Raw genomic sequence first — 16,336 nt, forward strand, 5'->3', positions numbered from 1 at the left:
CAGTCCCAATTTCATTTTTGGTGAACAACCAAATCCATATGGTACTTGGGGGTTAATATTACAGGCCTTATATGAGGTTAACTTCCCTCCCTTGCTAAAAACCCTATGGGCAGATTTAGATAGGAAAACTTTCATATATCCTGGCTTTGGACAGGTTCAAGGTGTGAAAATGGTGTTACTTCCCAAACTTATGTACTTATTTACTGCTCTTCCAATTTCACTCCCTGATAGCTTTTTTTTGCCAGCTTTCCAGGAGAGTATTTCAATATATTTGGAAACACAAGCCAGCTGGGTGCAAAGGGGAGTGCTATATCAGTTCAAGGTGCAGGGCGGTATGGCTATTCCCTATTTCAAACATTATATTGCGGCTCAGCTAAAATCTTTCTTAGCTTGGTGTAAAGATCATCTTAACAGCTGGATTAAAACAGACCAGGTCCCTGCATTTGATAAATACTGTAAGGCACTGCCCTGGTTGCCAACAACAGAAATCCATACGCTTATGAAAGGGGTTAACTTGTCGTTTTTTCTGGGGATGTGAGGTGATATGCTGGGGCTGCTGAACTCCTCCTTTTGCTTCTCTGGGAGTGTTATAGGTTGAGATTTTGTTAACTGGTTTTGTGAGGGACTTTCCATTTTACAATCCTTGGTTTTCAATTTCTGTTCATCTGATTCTACACTGAACCTGTTGATCCTAGGTGACTTTAACATCCTCTTCAATGAACATAACAATGCCTACACCTCGGAAGTCCTTACTCATATCAACAATCTTGACCTAACACCATTATTGACCTACCCAACTCATCAGGCAAGACACACAATAGAAATGGTTCTAATTCCCAGTTCTACACTCCAAACTATTCATTTGGGTTTAGTTGCTCTGTCCCATGGTCTGATCATTATCACAGAACACTCTCTGTTAGGAATGTCAACTGCTATTCACTATCATCTGGATCACCATAAATCAATAATTCTAATTTCACTCGATCTCTCTTCTGCCTTTGATACTGTTGACCATGACCTTCTCCTTGATCGACTTGAAGCCATCGGTATCACTGATCAGGTTCTTGCTTGGTTTCGCTTTTATTTCGTTAACCAATCTGCCACTGTATCATTCAACAACACCTCATCAGGAACAATCACTGCAAACTACAGAATTCCCCAGGGGTCCATCCTTTCGCCTCTTCTTTTCAATTTCTTTCTTGCCCCGTCGATGACTCTCTGCCAATCCATTGGGTTTAGTGCATTCGCTTATGCGGATGACATCCAGCTTTTACACCAAATATACTCTGAGAACCCTCTGGAAATTCTTTCTATAACCAAGAACCTCGAACAAATCCATGAATGGCTTGACACCAATAGGCTTGCTCTTAACGTCACCAACATTTCAGGAATCTTTTTCATTTTTATAATGGGCACAGATGCTGTGTGTGTGTTACACATGCACAATATCTGCCCTATTTAAAAAAAGAGCCCCCCACCCCCCACCGATAGTGGCCCTCCCCAATGAACCGGCACCAGGGACCACCCCCCATGCCAACAAAAATCAGCCCACTCCCTCCTGCCTTGACGACTCCCCTTCCATGCCAGCGAAAATCAGCAGGAGGCATGCCGTCTCCCTCCTGCCTTGCTGACTTCCTCTTGCCAGCGAAAAATCGGCAGGAGGGATCCCCATTCCCCTCTTGCCTTGCTGACCCCTCCCTTGTGCGAGAAAAATTCAGCAGGATGGATGCCCACACTCTCCTGCAAATGGAGGCCCTCCCCCCGTGTCAGGCAGCACTCCCCCGGAACCATCCCCTACCCTCCCCCTTCTCCTCAGCCAAGATGAAGACCTGATTGATTGAAACACTTTCATTGGATTGTTTGTGGAAGTCACAAGTGTCGGGAGTAGTTTAAGCCAGTGGAGTCCGGTGGGACCGTTAAGATAAGTGCCACTGTTTACAAAAAAATTATTTAACATTTTGGACTTTTGCATTCAAATTGGAACCGTGTTTTAAATGCACATCAATTTTAGTTTTGTAGTCACCTCAAGGTGGATGGAGGAAGTGGTCACATGATTAGAACTTGGTTTGCAGAATTGAGATCCGGAATAGTTTTGCGCTGTAAGAGATCTTATGATCTGATCCACAGTTTTCTATTATGCCCATACCTCCTTTAGTCTTTAAATAAAAAAGTCTGTAATCACTAAGAAGAATAAGATTTTACTAGATTTTTCTATTAGGTTGAAAGTTTGCCCCCTTTGTCCTTTTTGCAATATTTTGATGTAATGGGGGTAACAGGTTAAGACTTCTTTGGAGTGGTTCTATCAAACATAGTATAACAAGTGTGGTTAAAATGGCACGGCAAACCTAGTATTATATATACAAGCATTATATGGCTTTTGCCTTCGTTTCATTAGATAATTATGATTTTGTTTATACGCATCCTCATTTTCACCATCTTCCGAAAATATTTCGTGGGTACCCCCTGACTGCTAATCTTTTTAATACTTGCAATAGGCTATGTTAGAATTTGCTTTCACAGTTCGTAGGGTGCCATATATACAGGCAACATATCGAAATGACATTATGGCGCAAACGAACGATTTATCTCAGGTGCAATGTTTACATCTTTGTGACCTGTGCATTCATTCAACGCGTGACAGTTCACAGCCGATCAATATACACGCGCACGCGCAACACAAACATCTGGAATAGCGCTGCTTGCAGAAGGTACGGAAAGCAGAAGGAACTTGTGCCAATTAAGAAATGGGATTGGCTGAAAACGGAGAGAAATGTGACCTTCCCTGTGGCTCTGCCCCCGATTTATTTTTTAAATCAAAGCTCCTCTTTCCACTATATTGACAACTGATCATCCAGGCATGCGCTTGGACAGCCCTGAAGAGAACTGGCAGGGGCACGAGGGGGGAACGGACAGGGCTTTCCGTTGCGTCATCGTGACGTAACACGTTTTGTCCTTCCGCTAGCTCTATTGTGCAAAGCAAGAATAAAAACAAGTGCCAGAAATGCAGATCATGACTCTTTAAATAAAAGTATCTCTCGCACAGAGACACTATGTCTCAAACAACTCAACAGTCAAGGTTTCTGGAAACTGAGGGGATAGCGATGCCGGGCGCAATCAGAAAGAAAGAGCTATGAGTGGGAAGATTCATTTTGCGTGGGTATCATTCCGCGGGCGGCCGGATCTCGCTCTTCGCCGCCCCGCCCCTCCCCCTTGGCTGCTGGACCCTGCGCAGCTCCTGCCCTGCTCCCCCCACCAGCGGCTTTTTATTTTTTTCCCCCCATTATTATCCCCTTTTTCATAAATTATCCTCACCACCTCATACAGTATTTAATTTCTCTGGCTATTTCTCGCCGCCCCCAAATCCCACCGAGAAGATGAATCCTACCGGCTCCTGCAGGGAAGAACAAAATTGATAGTTATTATTTTGCAGAAACGTTTATTTTATGTTCTTTTTAATGGACCGGATGCTCGCGCGATGCAACTGTGAATCTTCCAGCTGTGCAGGGGAGGTGAGGAAGTGGGGGAGGGGAGGCTTGATGTTTATGCTGCTCTTATTTATTATCTCTTCCCCGCTCCCATCCTTGCGATTATTTAATGGTTAAATGGATGAAAAGTCGAAAATGCAATAATCCCCAGCACCGTCTTTACTTTTCCCTCCAGGGCTGGAGTCTTCCCTTCTTTGTTTGCTGGGATAAAGCATTCGTTAAAACGCGTAATGAGGAGGGATGTGACACTTGTCTGTTAATTTCAGAGCTTTTTGCTGGGGGGGCGGAGTTGAGAGTCTGGGGGATTAATTCCTCAATTATATCCAACACCAAACGACGAAAACCTGTCAGTTACATTTGGCCCAGTGTCTCTTGTTGCACAAGAGCAGTCCCACGAACTCTGGCATTTAAGAGGACATTTGGAGCCATTGTCGCAATGTTTAATGGAACATATAAGCAAATTGTATTTGAAAATGATTTTACCATGTTTTTCTTAGCTGAAAAAGTGCCCTGGGTGAAAGCTTTTTCCCCTTCCAACAGTCTCTCTACTGTGACCACACCAGCCTTGTGCCAAAAATACAGGCAGGGGAGTGTCAGATAACAGCTTTTTCATTGGCTGACTTCTATCAGTGGGTAACATAGTTAGGCTACACATTTTTTTTTTGGGGGGGGGGTCTGATATCCCTAGTAATGGGGACTTTATTGGTCCTTAAGTTTGCATATTCAAATGTTTATTATGCTAACAAAGGCATTATTTCTACTTGTTTGATTTCCTTTGATAGATTTCATGTCAAGCTGTGATTATTAACTCCTCTCTTAGTATTTGGATTTGTTGCAAACATTTTCAGGTTATCTTTCTTGGTGTTTCACAGTTACAAAGAGAACAGGGATAAATGGTTCTCATCACAACACTGGTAGAGCAAGGTTAGCTAATTCTGCAGAGGTGAGGGCAGATCTTTCTTTTCAAAAGCTTACACTTGTGCTCTCACCCTACTGAAGAAAGTAATTTGGGATCTCACTGATTTACCTTTCTCTGTATTTCACACCAGGCTCCTCATTTATCTGTTCAGCACAGAACCGGATGCTTTAAGTATACTAGTTCTAAGAAATCATAAAACTACAAGGATGTTTAACATTCTTCCATGGGCTGACACACCTCCTGCTTTTGTGTGTACTATGTTGTGCCCAGTGGATTGGACCATGCCACTGATAGGTTGGAGGAGGGGAGATATTTTTTTCTTGTGCACATTTTCTTAGGTGAAGAAATAGCACGGACCTTTTTCAAGAGGTCTTTTTTATTTGGCGATTAGAAAATCTTCATTGGATAAGAGCCACAGTTTATTTTTTAATTTTTTGTTGTAGTGTTAGCAGGCTGTCTTACATAGTGTGTCTCTGCTCACTAGTAGACCTTGTACTGAAAGTACATGGTGTGACACCTGGTATCCCAGATGGCATGTTAAATCATTAGGGAACTCTGGCCAGCCCTTCAAATTGCAGGGTTTTCACCTCAGACTATTTTCCTCTGTGCTCTTTGGTCATCTGGGGTCATTTTAACAGTGACCATCTTCTTTCTTCTCTTTTCCCTGGGCTTAAAATGCATTTCAATGCATTAAATATATGAATCTGTTGTATACAGTGCTATGGCCTGTGCTACAACACTTTATATAATTAGAAAAACTGTCCTCAGCATACACTGTTATTTTGATATGAATTTTAATCCTCATTCTCTCTTTTGCTGAATATTAAACTGTGGCCCTTATTTTAGAAGCATATCTGTGTATAAATAGCAATATTTAAACATGCAGATTGCACGAATGTGGATTTCAGAGAGCTTTTTAATCATGGAAATCTACTTCATGAAGAGATCTCAAAGGGAGAGTGATGAGGGTGTGGTTTTGCTTTGGTAAAATCTTCTGTGTTCCCCTTTCACAAAGAGAATACACTTCTGTGGGGAAAAAGATCCTGGTTGGGTTTTACATCAGCTCTTACTGTAGTGCTTGTTTTTGGTCAGACCTTTACTTAAGAGATTAAAGGAGTCATTCTCTTTAATTCCCCATTATCTATTTGTGCATCCAAAATGAAACCAAATTAAGGACCTCTTTTATGAAGCCGTTTAGCATGGGCCGCTGTGGTAACTACCCTGAAGCCCATAAGGCTTATTTCATAAGGATTTAAAAGGCTTCAGAGCCATTGCTGTGCGTCTTTGTAAAAGGGAGCGGAGGGTGGGGGGTAAAGTAAAATTGTGTCCTCATTAATTAGATGATAGTATTTACAAGTGGATATTTGCAAAATGAAAAAAAGCCAAATGTGAAAGCAGCACCACTGCTACATGGATGAGCCGGACTCTTGCAATCCTTTATCTGAAATGCTTTGGACCTGAGACTTTTCGGATTTTAGAATTATTATTATTTTTTTTTGGGAATGAGGTGTTGCCAGTGGTCACAGAGATTCATCTTCAGTGCCTGCTGCAGCCCTGCTGGCTTCTCTCTGTTGTATCCTGCATTGCTGACATCACTTCCTGTTTCCTTTTTGATTGTACCTGACAGAAAGAAGCTTATGGGGCTGCAGCAGGCAATGAATATGAATCACTGTGGCCACTGGCAACAGCTCAGAGATACACTGACTAGAGCGAGATAAGATGAACAGTTGAACTGCTGTAATATCAGCATAGAGTGAATTCTTTAAGGTGACTTTGGGGCCAGGTTTCACTTTTTCTGCTAAAAAGGAGCTTTTTATGTACAAGTTAGTAATGCATCAGTGTTAAAAAAAATTGTGGGAGCTTTTTGGATTTTTAGAATTTTAGATAAAGGATTGTGGATCTATATTTCTAAAATGGCTGTGTTCGCTACGCATGCTAGCAAATACACTTTGCACTCCTGCAGGTTTTTTTCAATCAAAAACGTTCTGAAACAACTACTGGATTTAAACATATACTGACCTGGACATCTGAATTTTGATCTCTCTGTTTTATGTAAAATGGGCATATTATTGTTTGCAAAAAAAACCAAAAACCCAAAACCAAAGGTTGAAGCAATGTGATCCCTTTAAACTTCCAATGTATTAGCTGCCATGCTGTCATATAATAGGGAAACAAACAATATAGTAAGAAAAGTGGGGAAGGAACTGTACACATCAACCAGAGATAATGTGCTAAAATTTATTAAAACAAATAAAAACAGTCTGTATTTTGTGTTGGATCAAAACGTGGTAAACAATCTGTGTTGCAGACCTGACACAGTCCGTGTTTCTTAAGCCTGCCTCAGGAGTACAATTAACATCTAGAGCAGTGTTCTTCAAACTTTTTACACCAATGGACTGGCGGAAATAAAAGAATTATTTTGTGGACCGGCAAACTACTAAGACTGAAATAAAAAACAAAACATCTCCGCCCAGTCCCTTCAAGCTTGGTCCCCACAAATCATCTGATCCCATCTGCACAAGCCTCACAAATAGTTATGATTTTATATTGAACGTATTTTATTAAAGTATAAAAAGAAACAATATTCTGTACAATTGTCATTTTATAAATACAAATAATACAGAGCAAGGATCAACAGAACCCCTGTCTCCCCTCCCCTTCACATATATCTACTATCAAGAAAAATGAATAAGTCAAATTATTACAGAATGGTACACAGTAATATCATGCTAACAGAATACCACAGTCACACATGACAGGAATAGTGTTAGGGAAGTGCAACTAGGGCAGCTGCCCCCTGGTCAGAGAGAGCCCTAAGACAGCTGGAAGCTAAAGAAGCACTGCCTGGGCTTTGCAGTCCCCAGTTATATCTAACACCAGCTCTAGCAGGATATATATTTCAAATCTGATATATTCTAATCACAAAATAGAAATAAAATTTTTCTACCTTTTGTCGTCTCTGGTTTCTGCTTTCATTGTCTTTTCACTCTCTTCAATCCAGCATCTGCACCTTCCATCCAGTGTCTTCCCTCTCCCCCTTCCATATGGTATCTGCCTTCTTTCTATGTCCCTCTCCATCCAGGCTGCATCCCCTCTTTCCTTTTTACATGATTCATTCTGCTCTCTTCATTTGTATCTTTCCTACCCCAGATCTAGCATCTTTGTCCCTCTCTCCTTATTTCTCTGCTGACCCCCTTCCCAGCATCAATCTCTCTCTACTTTCTCATTCCTCTGTCTCCTTTCCCTCATCTGATCTCTCCATTCCATCCTGACCCCTTCCCCTCCTCTAATCTCCCTGACAGCTGTTGCCTTCCTATTTTCCTTCTCCCCTGTCCAATAGTACCCCTTCTCCCTTTCCTCCTCCCCTTATCCAATAGTAACTCTCTTCCCTTCCTTATCCAAAAGTAACTCTCTTCCCTTCCCTTCCCTTTCCCTCCTCCCCTGTCCAGCACTACCCCTTCTCCAGCAATTTTTTCCTCTCTCTAGCCTAGCGGCAACTCTGTGTACTTTTAATTTCACCACAAAGCTTTCGCTAGCAGTAGTTTAGATGCGGTTTCATCAGGCAGCCTCGGGGCCTTTGCTAGGCTGGCCCACTTTAATGATGCGAGGCAGACTGACCAAGCAAGGGCCCCGAGGCTACCTCATGAAATCACAGCTAAACTACTGCAAGCGGTAGCTGTGTGCTGAAGTTAAAAGAACACAGAGCTGCCACTGCTAGTCCGGGAGTGGGGAGACAAGATGAAGGCAGGAGGCATAAGCAGCAGGAATCCTGGTAAAGGCAGAAGGCATACGTGGCAGGAGGTCCAGCATATGCGACAGCAACAGGAAGTTGCAAGTCAGCTGATGCCAGCAATGGAGCCTCTCTTCCTGCTTAGTGTGCAGTTTGTGGAGGGGACCTGAATCCTTCGCAGACCAGCAGGAAATTTTTGCAGACCGGCACCAGTCCACGGACCGGCGATTGAAGAACACTGATCTAAAGAAGAAGCAACAAATACAAATTAAGTACAAATTAAGTACTAATATACTCCAACAACAAAACTGACTAAAAATACATGTATAAAAAAATAATACATGAAAGTAAAGGTATAGAATGCTAACAGAATGTACCGTAAAATGCATAAACAAATGCAAATACAGTGGTACCTTGGTTTACGAGCATAATTCTTTCCAGAAGCATGCTCGTAATCCAAAGTACTCGTGTATCAAAGCAACTTTCCCCATAGGCCATAATGACAACGCTGACAATTTGTTCCAGAACCCAAAAGGTGCTGAGGGGTGGCCCAGGGGTGTGTACCTGTTGGGTGTCTGGTGCCGGGTGCTGCAGCATAGTCTCCTCCATTTGCCTCCTCTGTCCGCCAGCTGCTGGAGAACCCCACAGTGCTGCTTCGGGGGGGGGAGGGGGGATGCCTCTTCTGTCCGCCAGCCACTGAAGAACCCCTGAGCCCACACAGCGCCGCTTCAGTGGAATTCCTCTTCCGGCCACCGGCCAGCCTTCCAAGCCGGGTGCTTTCCGCATGTTGGAGAGCCTATGAGAGCCCACGCAGTCGAGTGCTGTCCCACCTGCACATTGCGTATGATCAGGCACAATGTCAATGATTGACATGCTCAGATAGAGGCTTTCCAACATGCGGAAGGCACTCGGTGTGGAAGGCTGGCCGGCAGACGGAAGAGGAATCCCCTTGAAGTGCTTCCTGCAGCTGTAAGTGCTCGTTTATTGGAGCAGTGCTCGGTTTGCGAGGCAAAAGTTTGCTGAGTGTTTTGCTCGTCTTGCAAAACACTCGCAAACTGAGGTTTCACTGTATATTGAAAAGTGTTTTTTTTTTTTTTTTTTCAAAATCTTTATTCATTTTATAATTTACATCAAGTGTACAATAAAAACGAACAATTATAGTACATCATCACTTGAAAAATCTTCAGTAATATACATCAAAGAAAATTTAATCCCCACCCCCTCCCATATTCATACGCAATTAATATATATCATATGAATATTAATATTTTTATGATATTCATATATATATACTTAAATTATCATAATCCACCCACCCTTTCTTCCAAAAATGTCACATAAGGGAAAAGAATAATAAAAAACATTAATCATTATAATAGCTTATTACTGGCTTCCACACATCCTTAAACTTATTAAAATAACCATTTTGTATTACAAGTAATCTTTCCATTTTATACAGATGACACACCGAATTCCACCAGAAGCTATAATTCAATCTAGAGCAATTCTTCCAACAAAGATAATGTTTACCATACATGTGTTGTGTCAATTAAAAAAACCCAATGATAATATTTCAAATTATTTACCATACAATTTGCTTACTTATAGATACACACATATGTTCTTATCTATTTTCATATAATTGATACATACTTCAATTGTATGGTAGGTAATTTGATATATTATCATTGGTTCTTTTTATTGACATAACAAATGCATGGTAATCATTATCATTGTCTTTTTTTTTTTTAATCGACACAACACATGTTTCAATGTATTTGCATTTGTTTATGAATTTTATGGTACATTATGTTAGCATTCTATACCTTTACTGTCATGTTTGTATAGTATTATTTTTTTATACATGTATTTTTAGTCAGCTTTGTTGTTGGAGTATATTAGTACTTAATTTGTATTTGTTGCTTGTTCTCTAGATGTTAATTGTATCCCTGAGGCAGGCTGTAGAAACCCAGACTGTGTCAGGTCTGCAACACAGATTGTTTACCGCGTTTTGATCCAAATATAGATTGTAGCGCATTTTCTCTGGTTTATGTGTACAGTTCTTTCCCCACTTTTCTCATATAGTAGGGACCATTGGTGGTTATTATAGCTGTTTGTCAGTTTTTGATTTGAATATAGTGCTCATTCTCACGTTATTTTCATATTTGATCTTGCAGGTAGCTGTATACAGTAGGGAGGCAGGCGTATCCGAGGGGTGCCATGAAGTTTTCAGGACCCCTGGAGAGCCAGAAATTGTCATTTCTTCTAGAAATGGCAATCTCTAGAGAAGCCCAGATGTGGAAGATGTATGTGCCTAAAATGCCAACTGATCAGGTAATGTGCTCCTTATATGAAGAAAGACCCTGCCATATGTGGCATTATTGGTTTTATTAAGTTTATCAGTTTAACATTTTTTCCAATTGATGCTGAATGGTTAGAGATTGCAAAATCTTTCATTTCTAGGAGATCTGTGCGCACACATGACCTATCTGGAAAAAACAGAGTTTTAGTTAGATCTATTACTTGTGGATCAGATAAACCACACATTTATGTTAGAGGCTGAAAATGTTAGAAATCTTAGTGCAGTCATGTGAAAAAATTAGGACACCCCATGAAATATTCAGTTCTTTCTTAAGAAATGTTCACATATCAATGTCATATATTTTTTTATTTATCTCTGGAAAAGAAAGTGATGTAATTGCAGGTAAATAAAAAGTTCCTTGATTTACTTATGAAACAAAAGATATCCACAGAAATGTGCATTCTAACTAGGAATAAATTAGGACACCCCCACATATCCCACTTAAAGTGGCTCAAATCATACACAGGTGTATCACATCAGGTGCACATGATTAGAGCATTGTTACTCAGCATTTTGAAGGAGGTTTGTCCTACTTAAACCTCAGACATTGAGTTTGGTGTGCTCATGACTGCTGCAGTGAGAGTGAACACCGTGGTGAGATCAAAAGAGTTGTCTGAGACCTTCAGAAAGAAGATTGTAGCAGCTTTTAAGTCTGGTAAGGGATTTTAAAAGATCTCGAAATAATTTGACATTAGCCATTCCACGGTCCAGAAAATTGTGTACAAGTGGACTATCCAAACAACTGCCAACATGCCCAGGTCTGGCCATCCAAGCAAGTTGACCCCTAGAGCAGACCGCAAGATGCTAAAAGAAGTCTCCAAAAACCCTAAAATGTCATCACGGGACCTAGAGCAGGCTCTTTCTACTCTTGATATGAAAGTGCATGCCTCTACAATCAGAAAGAGACTGCACAAATTTAACATGCATGGGAGGTGTGCAAGGAGGAAACCTTTGCTCTCTAAGAGAAACATAAGGCCAGGCTGAAGTTTGCCAGAAACAACATAGACAAACACTAGGACTTCTGGACTAGTGTTCTATGGACAGATGAGTCTAAAATTGAATTACTTGGATACAAGAAAAGAGGATATGTTTAATGTACACCAAGTACAGCATTCCAGGAAAAGACCCTCATACCAACTGTGAAACATGGAGGTGGAAATGTCATGGTTTGGGGATGTTTTGCTGCAGAGGACCTGGCCAGCTCTCCTTCATAGAATCCACCATAAATTCTACCATATATCAGAGGGTGCTTGAGGAACATGTGAGATCATCTGTAAGAAAATTAAAGCTGAAGTGGAACTGGACCCTATAACATGACAATGACCCAAAACATACCAATACTAGCTGAAAACAAAGAAATGGAGAGTCCTGGAGTGGCCGAGTCAAAGTCCTGATCATAATCCTATTGAGATGCTGTGGGGTGATTTGAAACGGGCTGTACATACAAGAAACCCCTCAAACATCTTGCAGCTGAAGATGGCTACAAGAAACATCTCACTGCAGTTATTTCAGCCAAAGTGGGTAACACTAGCTATTAGGGTGTTGGGCGTCCTAATTTATTCCTCAGTTTTTGTGGATATCTTTTGTTTCATGAGTAAATCAAGGAAACCTTTTGTTGTTTACCTGCAATTATATCACTTTCTTTTCCAGCGATAAATTTTAAAAAAAGATTTGACATAGATATGTGAACATTTCTTAAGAAAGAACTGAATATTTCATGGGGTGTCCTAATTTTTTTCACATGACTGTATATCAGGCTCTCTTTCTTGGGTTTGCGTAGTTGACTAATGAAGATGGCATTTTTCATATTGTTGGTTACTGGATGGATAAAATAGCTTATGAGTCTTTTCTTATTGCATTGTGAGATAAATTATGTGCAAATGTCTAGCAATATTGTGATTTGCCTAGAGCAAAGTATGGGAATAAGTTAGGAACTGAGAGCAGGGAGCTATTTAAGTAAAATATTTGAAGCTTGTACCTAGTTACTTTACACTTTCATATCCAAATTTCTGCTCCCCCCCCAAAAAAAAAATTATTATGCTTGGAGAAAAGTTAAGAGTTTTTGCCAGTAAACCTCATCTCCTTTACTTTAGTCAGTGTGTGTAATTGGAGAAAAAATTTTGTGTCCCAGAATTGACAGATGTCTGGTTAAATATATATATTCAAAACACAGAACAACGGAATACTATATACAAATGCAAAATACTTTAAAATTGCTTAAATGTAATATAATATTTAAACCTCAATTACCCAAAACATTTAAAAATAAATCTTGATCCACAAACCAAAAAACTTGAGAAAATAAAACATCTTAACCTGCTTGTGAAAGGATAAAAAGATCTATGATCTTAATTTATCAGACAGCCAATTTCAAACTTTATGCTCTTGGTGGTACTAATGTACTTGATTCAGAATGTTGCAGCTCAACTGGTAGGTTGCAAATGGCTACTGGCTACCAGTACACTACAGAGCTAAAACTAAAATGCTGTCTCTGATCTTCAAGGCCCTTAAAAATGGGCTGGAGTACTTGAAGAATAGGATCTCTCTCCATGCACCTTGAAGGTCTGGAAGTCCTCCCAAAGAACATCCCTACTTTGCACTCTCTTTAAAAGAAATCACATGCTCAAATCCACTAGCAAGGCTTCTTAGTAACATACCCCACTCTCTTAGAATGGCTTTGCAAAACTCCCTCGACTTCAGGAAGCCTAACTTTTCTCCTAGACCTTTAATGGAAGAAGCAACTGACTAAGCAGTCACAAATAAAGACAGGTAAACAGCTGCATATACTGTAGCAGGACTTGCATACTCAAGCTGAGATCAGCTGCATTCACCTTTTCTGTCTGCATGTGCAATTTTACTTCATTTGTCACGCTTCTACTATAATTATTATTACTACTACTACAGTACTTATTTATTTATTTATTTATTTAGTATTTACATACCTCTTATAGCCTAAGTGGTTTACATACAGGTGCTCAAGCATTTTTCACTATCTGTCCTGGTGGGCTCAAATTCTTATCTATTCTAATGTACTTGGGGCAATGGGGGATTTAGTGACTTTAATAATATTACCTCTAAATCAGAACCCCATATGGACAACAAACCTCCCCTCTGCAACATTAACAGGCTTTAATTTCACACACACACAAGCCAATCACACAACAGGTAGTAACAGGGAAAAAGAAAGGAAAGAAAGGTGGAGAAAAAGCCTCAGTTCAGCTTCATCTGGCAAAAAACTCCACAATGTTCTGTGAAGTGGTGTGAGAGCCTGAAGAGCTTGGTGGGTCTGGATAGAGCGTATGAGAAGCAGTGAAGTTGAAACCCCTGACACAGCAACCAGAGCGAAACGGAGGGTTCCCATTTGGGTTCAGTGGCTGCAGGGCCCAGGAGGTGAAGGACTGAGAGATCCTGGATGCCGAAGCAACTAAGTTGTTCTCTTTTTTTTGCTGTGTTCCACGCTGAATCCTGGACTACTTTGCTACAGTGCTGATTTACCCATTTTTTCACAACTGAGGGCTGTGTGTCCCGGTGTGTTTTGTAACATCTCCCTGCAGGCTACCATAGAGCTTTTTCTACTGGTTCTATATTTTGGAGTACAGGGTTAGCCTTGAAAGGTGGAGTTTTTTGCCAGATGAAGCTGAACTGAGGCTTTTTCTCCACCTTTCTTTCCTTTCTTTTTCCCTGTTACTACTTGTTGTGTGATTGGCTTGTATGTGTGTGAAATTAAAGCCTGTTAGTGTTGCAGAGGGGAGGTTTGTTGTCCATATGGGGTTCTGATTTAGAGGTAATATTATGACCCTTTTCCTGAGAGTATATGTATTAGTGGGATTTAGTGACTTTCCCAGGAGCAGCATGGGATATGAACCCACAACTTCAGGGTAATGAGGCTAAAGCACTAACCACTGTGCCACACACTTATCATTTCTATAGCGCTACCAGGCACATGGAAGAGAGAGTTCCTGCTCAAAAGAGCTTGTGATCTAGTTAAGACAGACAAACTGGACAAAACGCTGCTTCGAGTGTGACAGACTAGTGTGAATGTATGGGTAGTCAATTCCTTCTCGTGAGAATTCTTGCAGGGAGCTTCATTAGTATTTTTTGCTCCGCCTCCCATCCTTCTGGGCTGTCCTTCAATTCCTCAGTTGCTCCTCTGCAAGAGAGATGGTAGGACCCAGTTTTTTCTGCTTGTATTTATTTTTCAATTCTATTCTTTTTTTTTTTTTTTACCATTTGCGAAGCTTTTTGGTGCTGAAGACAATCCCTCTTGGGGCAGCTCTGACTGTAGGAGAGTTCAGACACTGAGGATGAAGGTGTGCTTCCAAGGGGTAGACTTGCTTTGCAGTGAACCCACTTGGACAGCCTGTACTACTAGTTTGGGGGCTCAGGGACTGTTCTCTTGGGAGTAAGGCTCGCTCTAGGTTTGTCCGTACTGGGCTTGAGCGCAGGCTGAGTGGCTCCATGGTGGTTTTTCCAGGATCGGGGCCGACTTCTTCCTTCCCCCATTTGAATGCACATGATCCAGTGGGGGTTGAGGTCCCCGGTCTGTTCATGGGGCCTGAGAGGCAGTCAGAAGGCACAAGCAGTCCATAGTCCAGGCTTGTTGAAGCAGCGGTTCTCCCTGCAAGCAGTTTGCAGCTTCTACACTTGCAGCTCCCAGCACACAGTATGGCAAACAAAATTGGGGGGTCTTTCAATTTAATTTTGTGGGGGTTCTGGGGTTAGTTAGGTTCCCCCATCTCTAAAATCCTAAAATTGTTCAATTTTATTCCTCAGTGTAGCATCATCATTTTTGGTGCAATGGCTACCTTGGATTTCCCGATTTGAACATAAAAGCCTCTATTTGCTTCAAAACACCTCGATTTTGCTTAAAAACAGATGTGATGGACTCCTCAGGCCAGGATACCTTGAATTCATGCCAAGTGTGTGATGAATGGCCATCTGAAGATCATCTGTGTTCCATGTGCCACGCGGCATGTAAGGGGGGCGGGAACCTCTGGCTTAGCCTCCTCTGGTCCCTCAGGGGGTGATAGTGCCCAGTTGGTCCGAGGGCCTGGACTGAGATAAAATGGGCTCTATTGCCTCTGCTCTCAGTCAGGGTCCTCTGTAGCAGGAGATGCAGCTTCATCTCTTGGAGGGGAGGGGGAGAGGGGGCAAATTCGGATTTGGTGGAGGTTCCTGATCTTGGAGAGGACCTGACTGTTCGCAGGCTGTTTTAAGTCTTCATTGTTTTTGGAGGTGATTATGGAATCCCTCCAGGAATTAAACATAGAGACTCCACGGTCCTCTGCTGCACACTGCTCACTTATGAGTAGCAGAAAAACAGAGCCCTCCTGTTTTCCCTCTCAAAACATTACCAAAATGCTCACGAACCATTGGGAGGTCCCGGAGGGACCCCTTCGGGTGTCCAAAGCCATGGCAAAGCTCTGTCCAATGCATGCGGAATTTAACCAGCTCTTTGTTCTTCCAAAAGTGGATTCACTGGTGGCACAGGTTACAAAGCATTCCTTCCTTCCCAGTGCAGGTGGCATGGTATTAAAGATGCTCAGGACCGCAGGCTGGATTTTGTTTATAAGAAGCTCTTTGAGATCGCAACCTCAGGATTGAAAGCAGATGCAGTAGCATCTTTTTGTCACCTGAGCTTGCCACTCTAAGCTGCGCCATGATCCAGAGTCTATTGTCAGGAGGGCTGTCCAGTTTTTAAAGTCTGAAGTGAATTATGTAGCTGATGCTCTGTATGACCTTTCAGAATCATAAGCAAAATGTCTACTTATTCCATTTCTGCTCGCAGGATGCTATGGATCAGACAGTGGGCAGGGGATTCCTTCTCAAAGACAACCTTG

At 41.5% G+C, this 16,336-nt stretch overlaps 1 protein-coding gene across 2 annotated transcripts in view; it reads left to right on the forward strand.

Annotated features, from left to right (window-relative positions):
- Positions 1–3,185: 3,185 nt before the first annotated feature.
- Positions 3,186–16,336, forward strand: part of CCNI (cyclin I) — a 53,183-nt gene continuing 40,032 nt past the window's right edge. The window contains exons 1-2 of one of the 2 annotated variants that reach the window (XM_033914360.1): positions 3,186–3,509; positions 10,312–10,468. In XM_033914360.1, the coding sequence (XP_033770251.1) occupies positions 10,355–10,468 (114 nt within the window). In that variant the 5' untranslated portion in view covers positions 3,186–3,509; positions 10,312–10,354. The remainder of the gene's footprint in view (positions 3,510–10,311; positions 10,469–16,336) is intronic. The other variant, XM_033914352.1, reaches the window with a different exon arrangement.

The sequence above is a fragment of the Geotrypetes seraphini genome, chromosome 1 (genome assembly GCF_902459505.1).
Source record: "Geotrypetes seraphini chromosome 1, aGeoSer1.1, whole genome shotgun sequence".
Taxonomy (NCBI): Eukaryota; Metazoa; Chordata; class Amphibia; order Gymnophiona; family Dermophiidae; genus Geotrypetes; species Geotrypetes seraphini.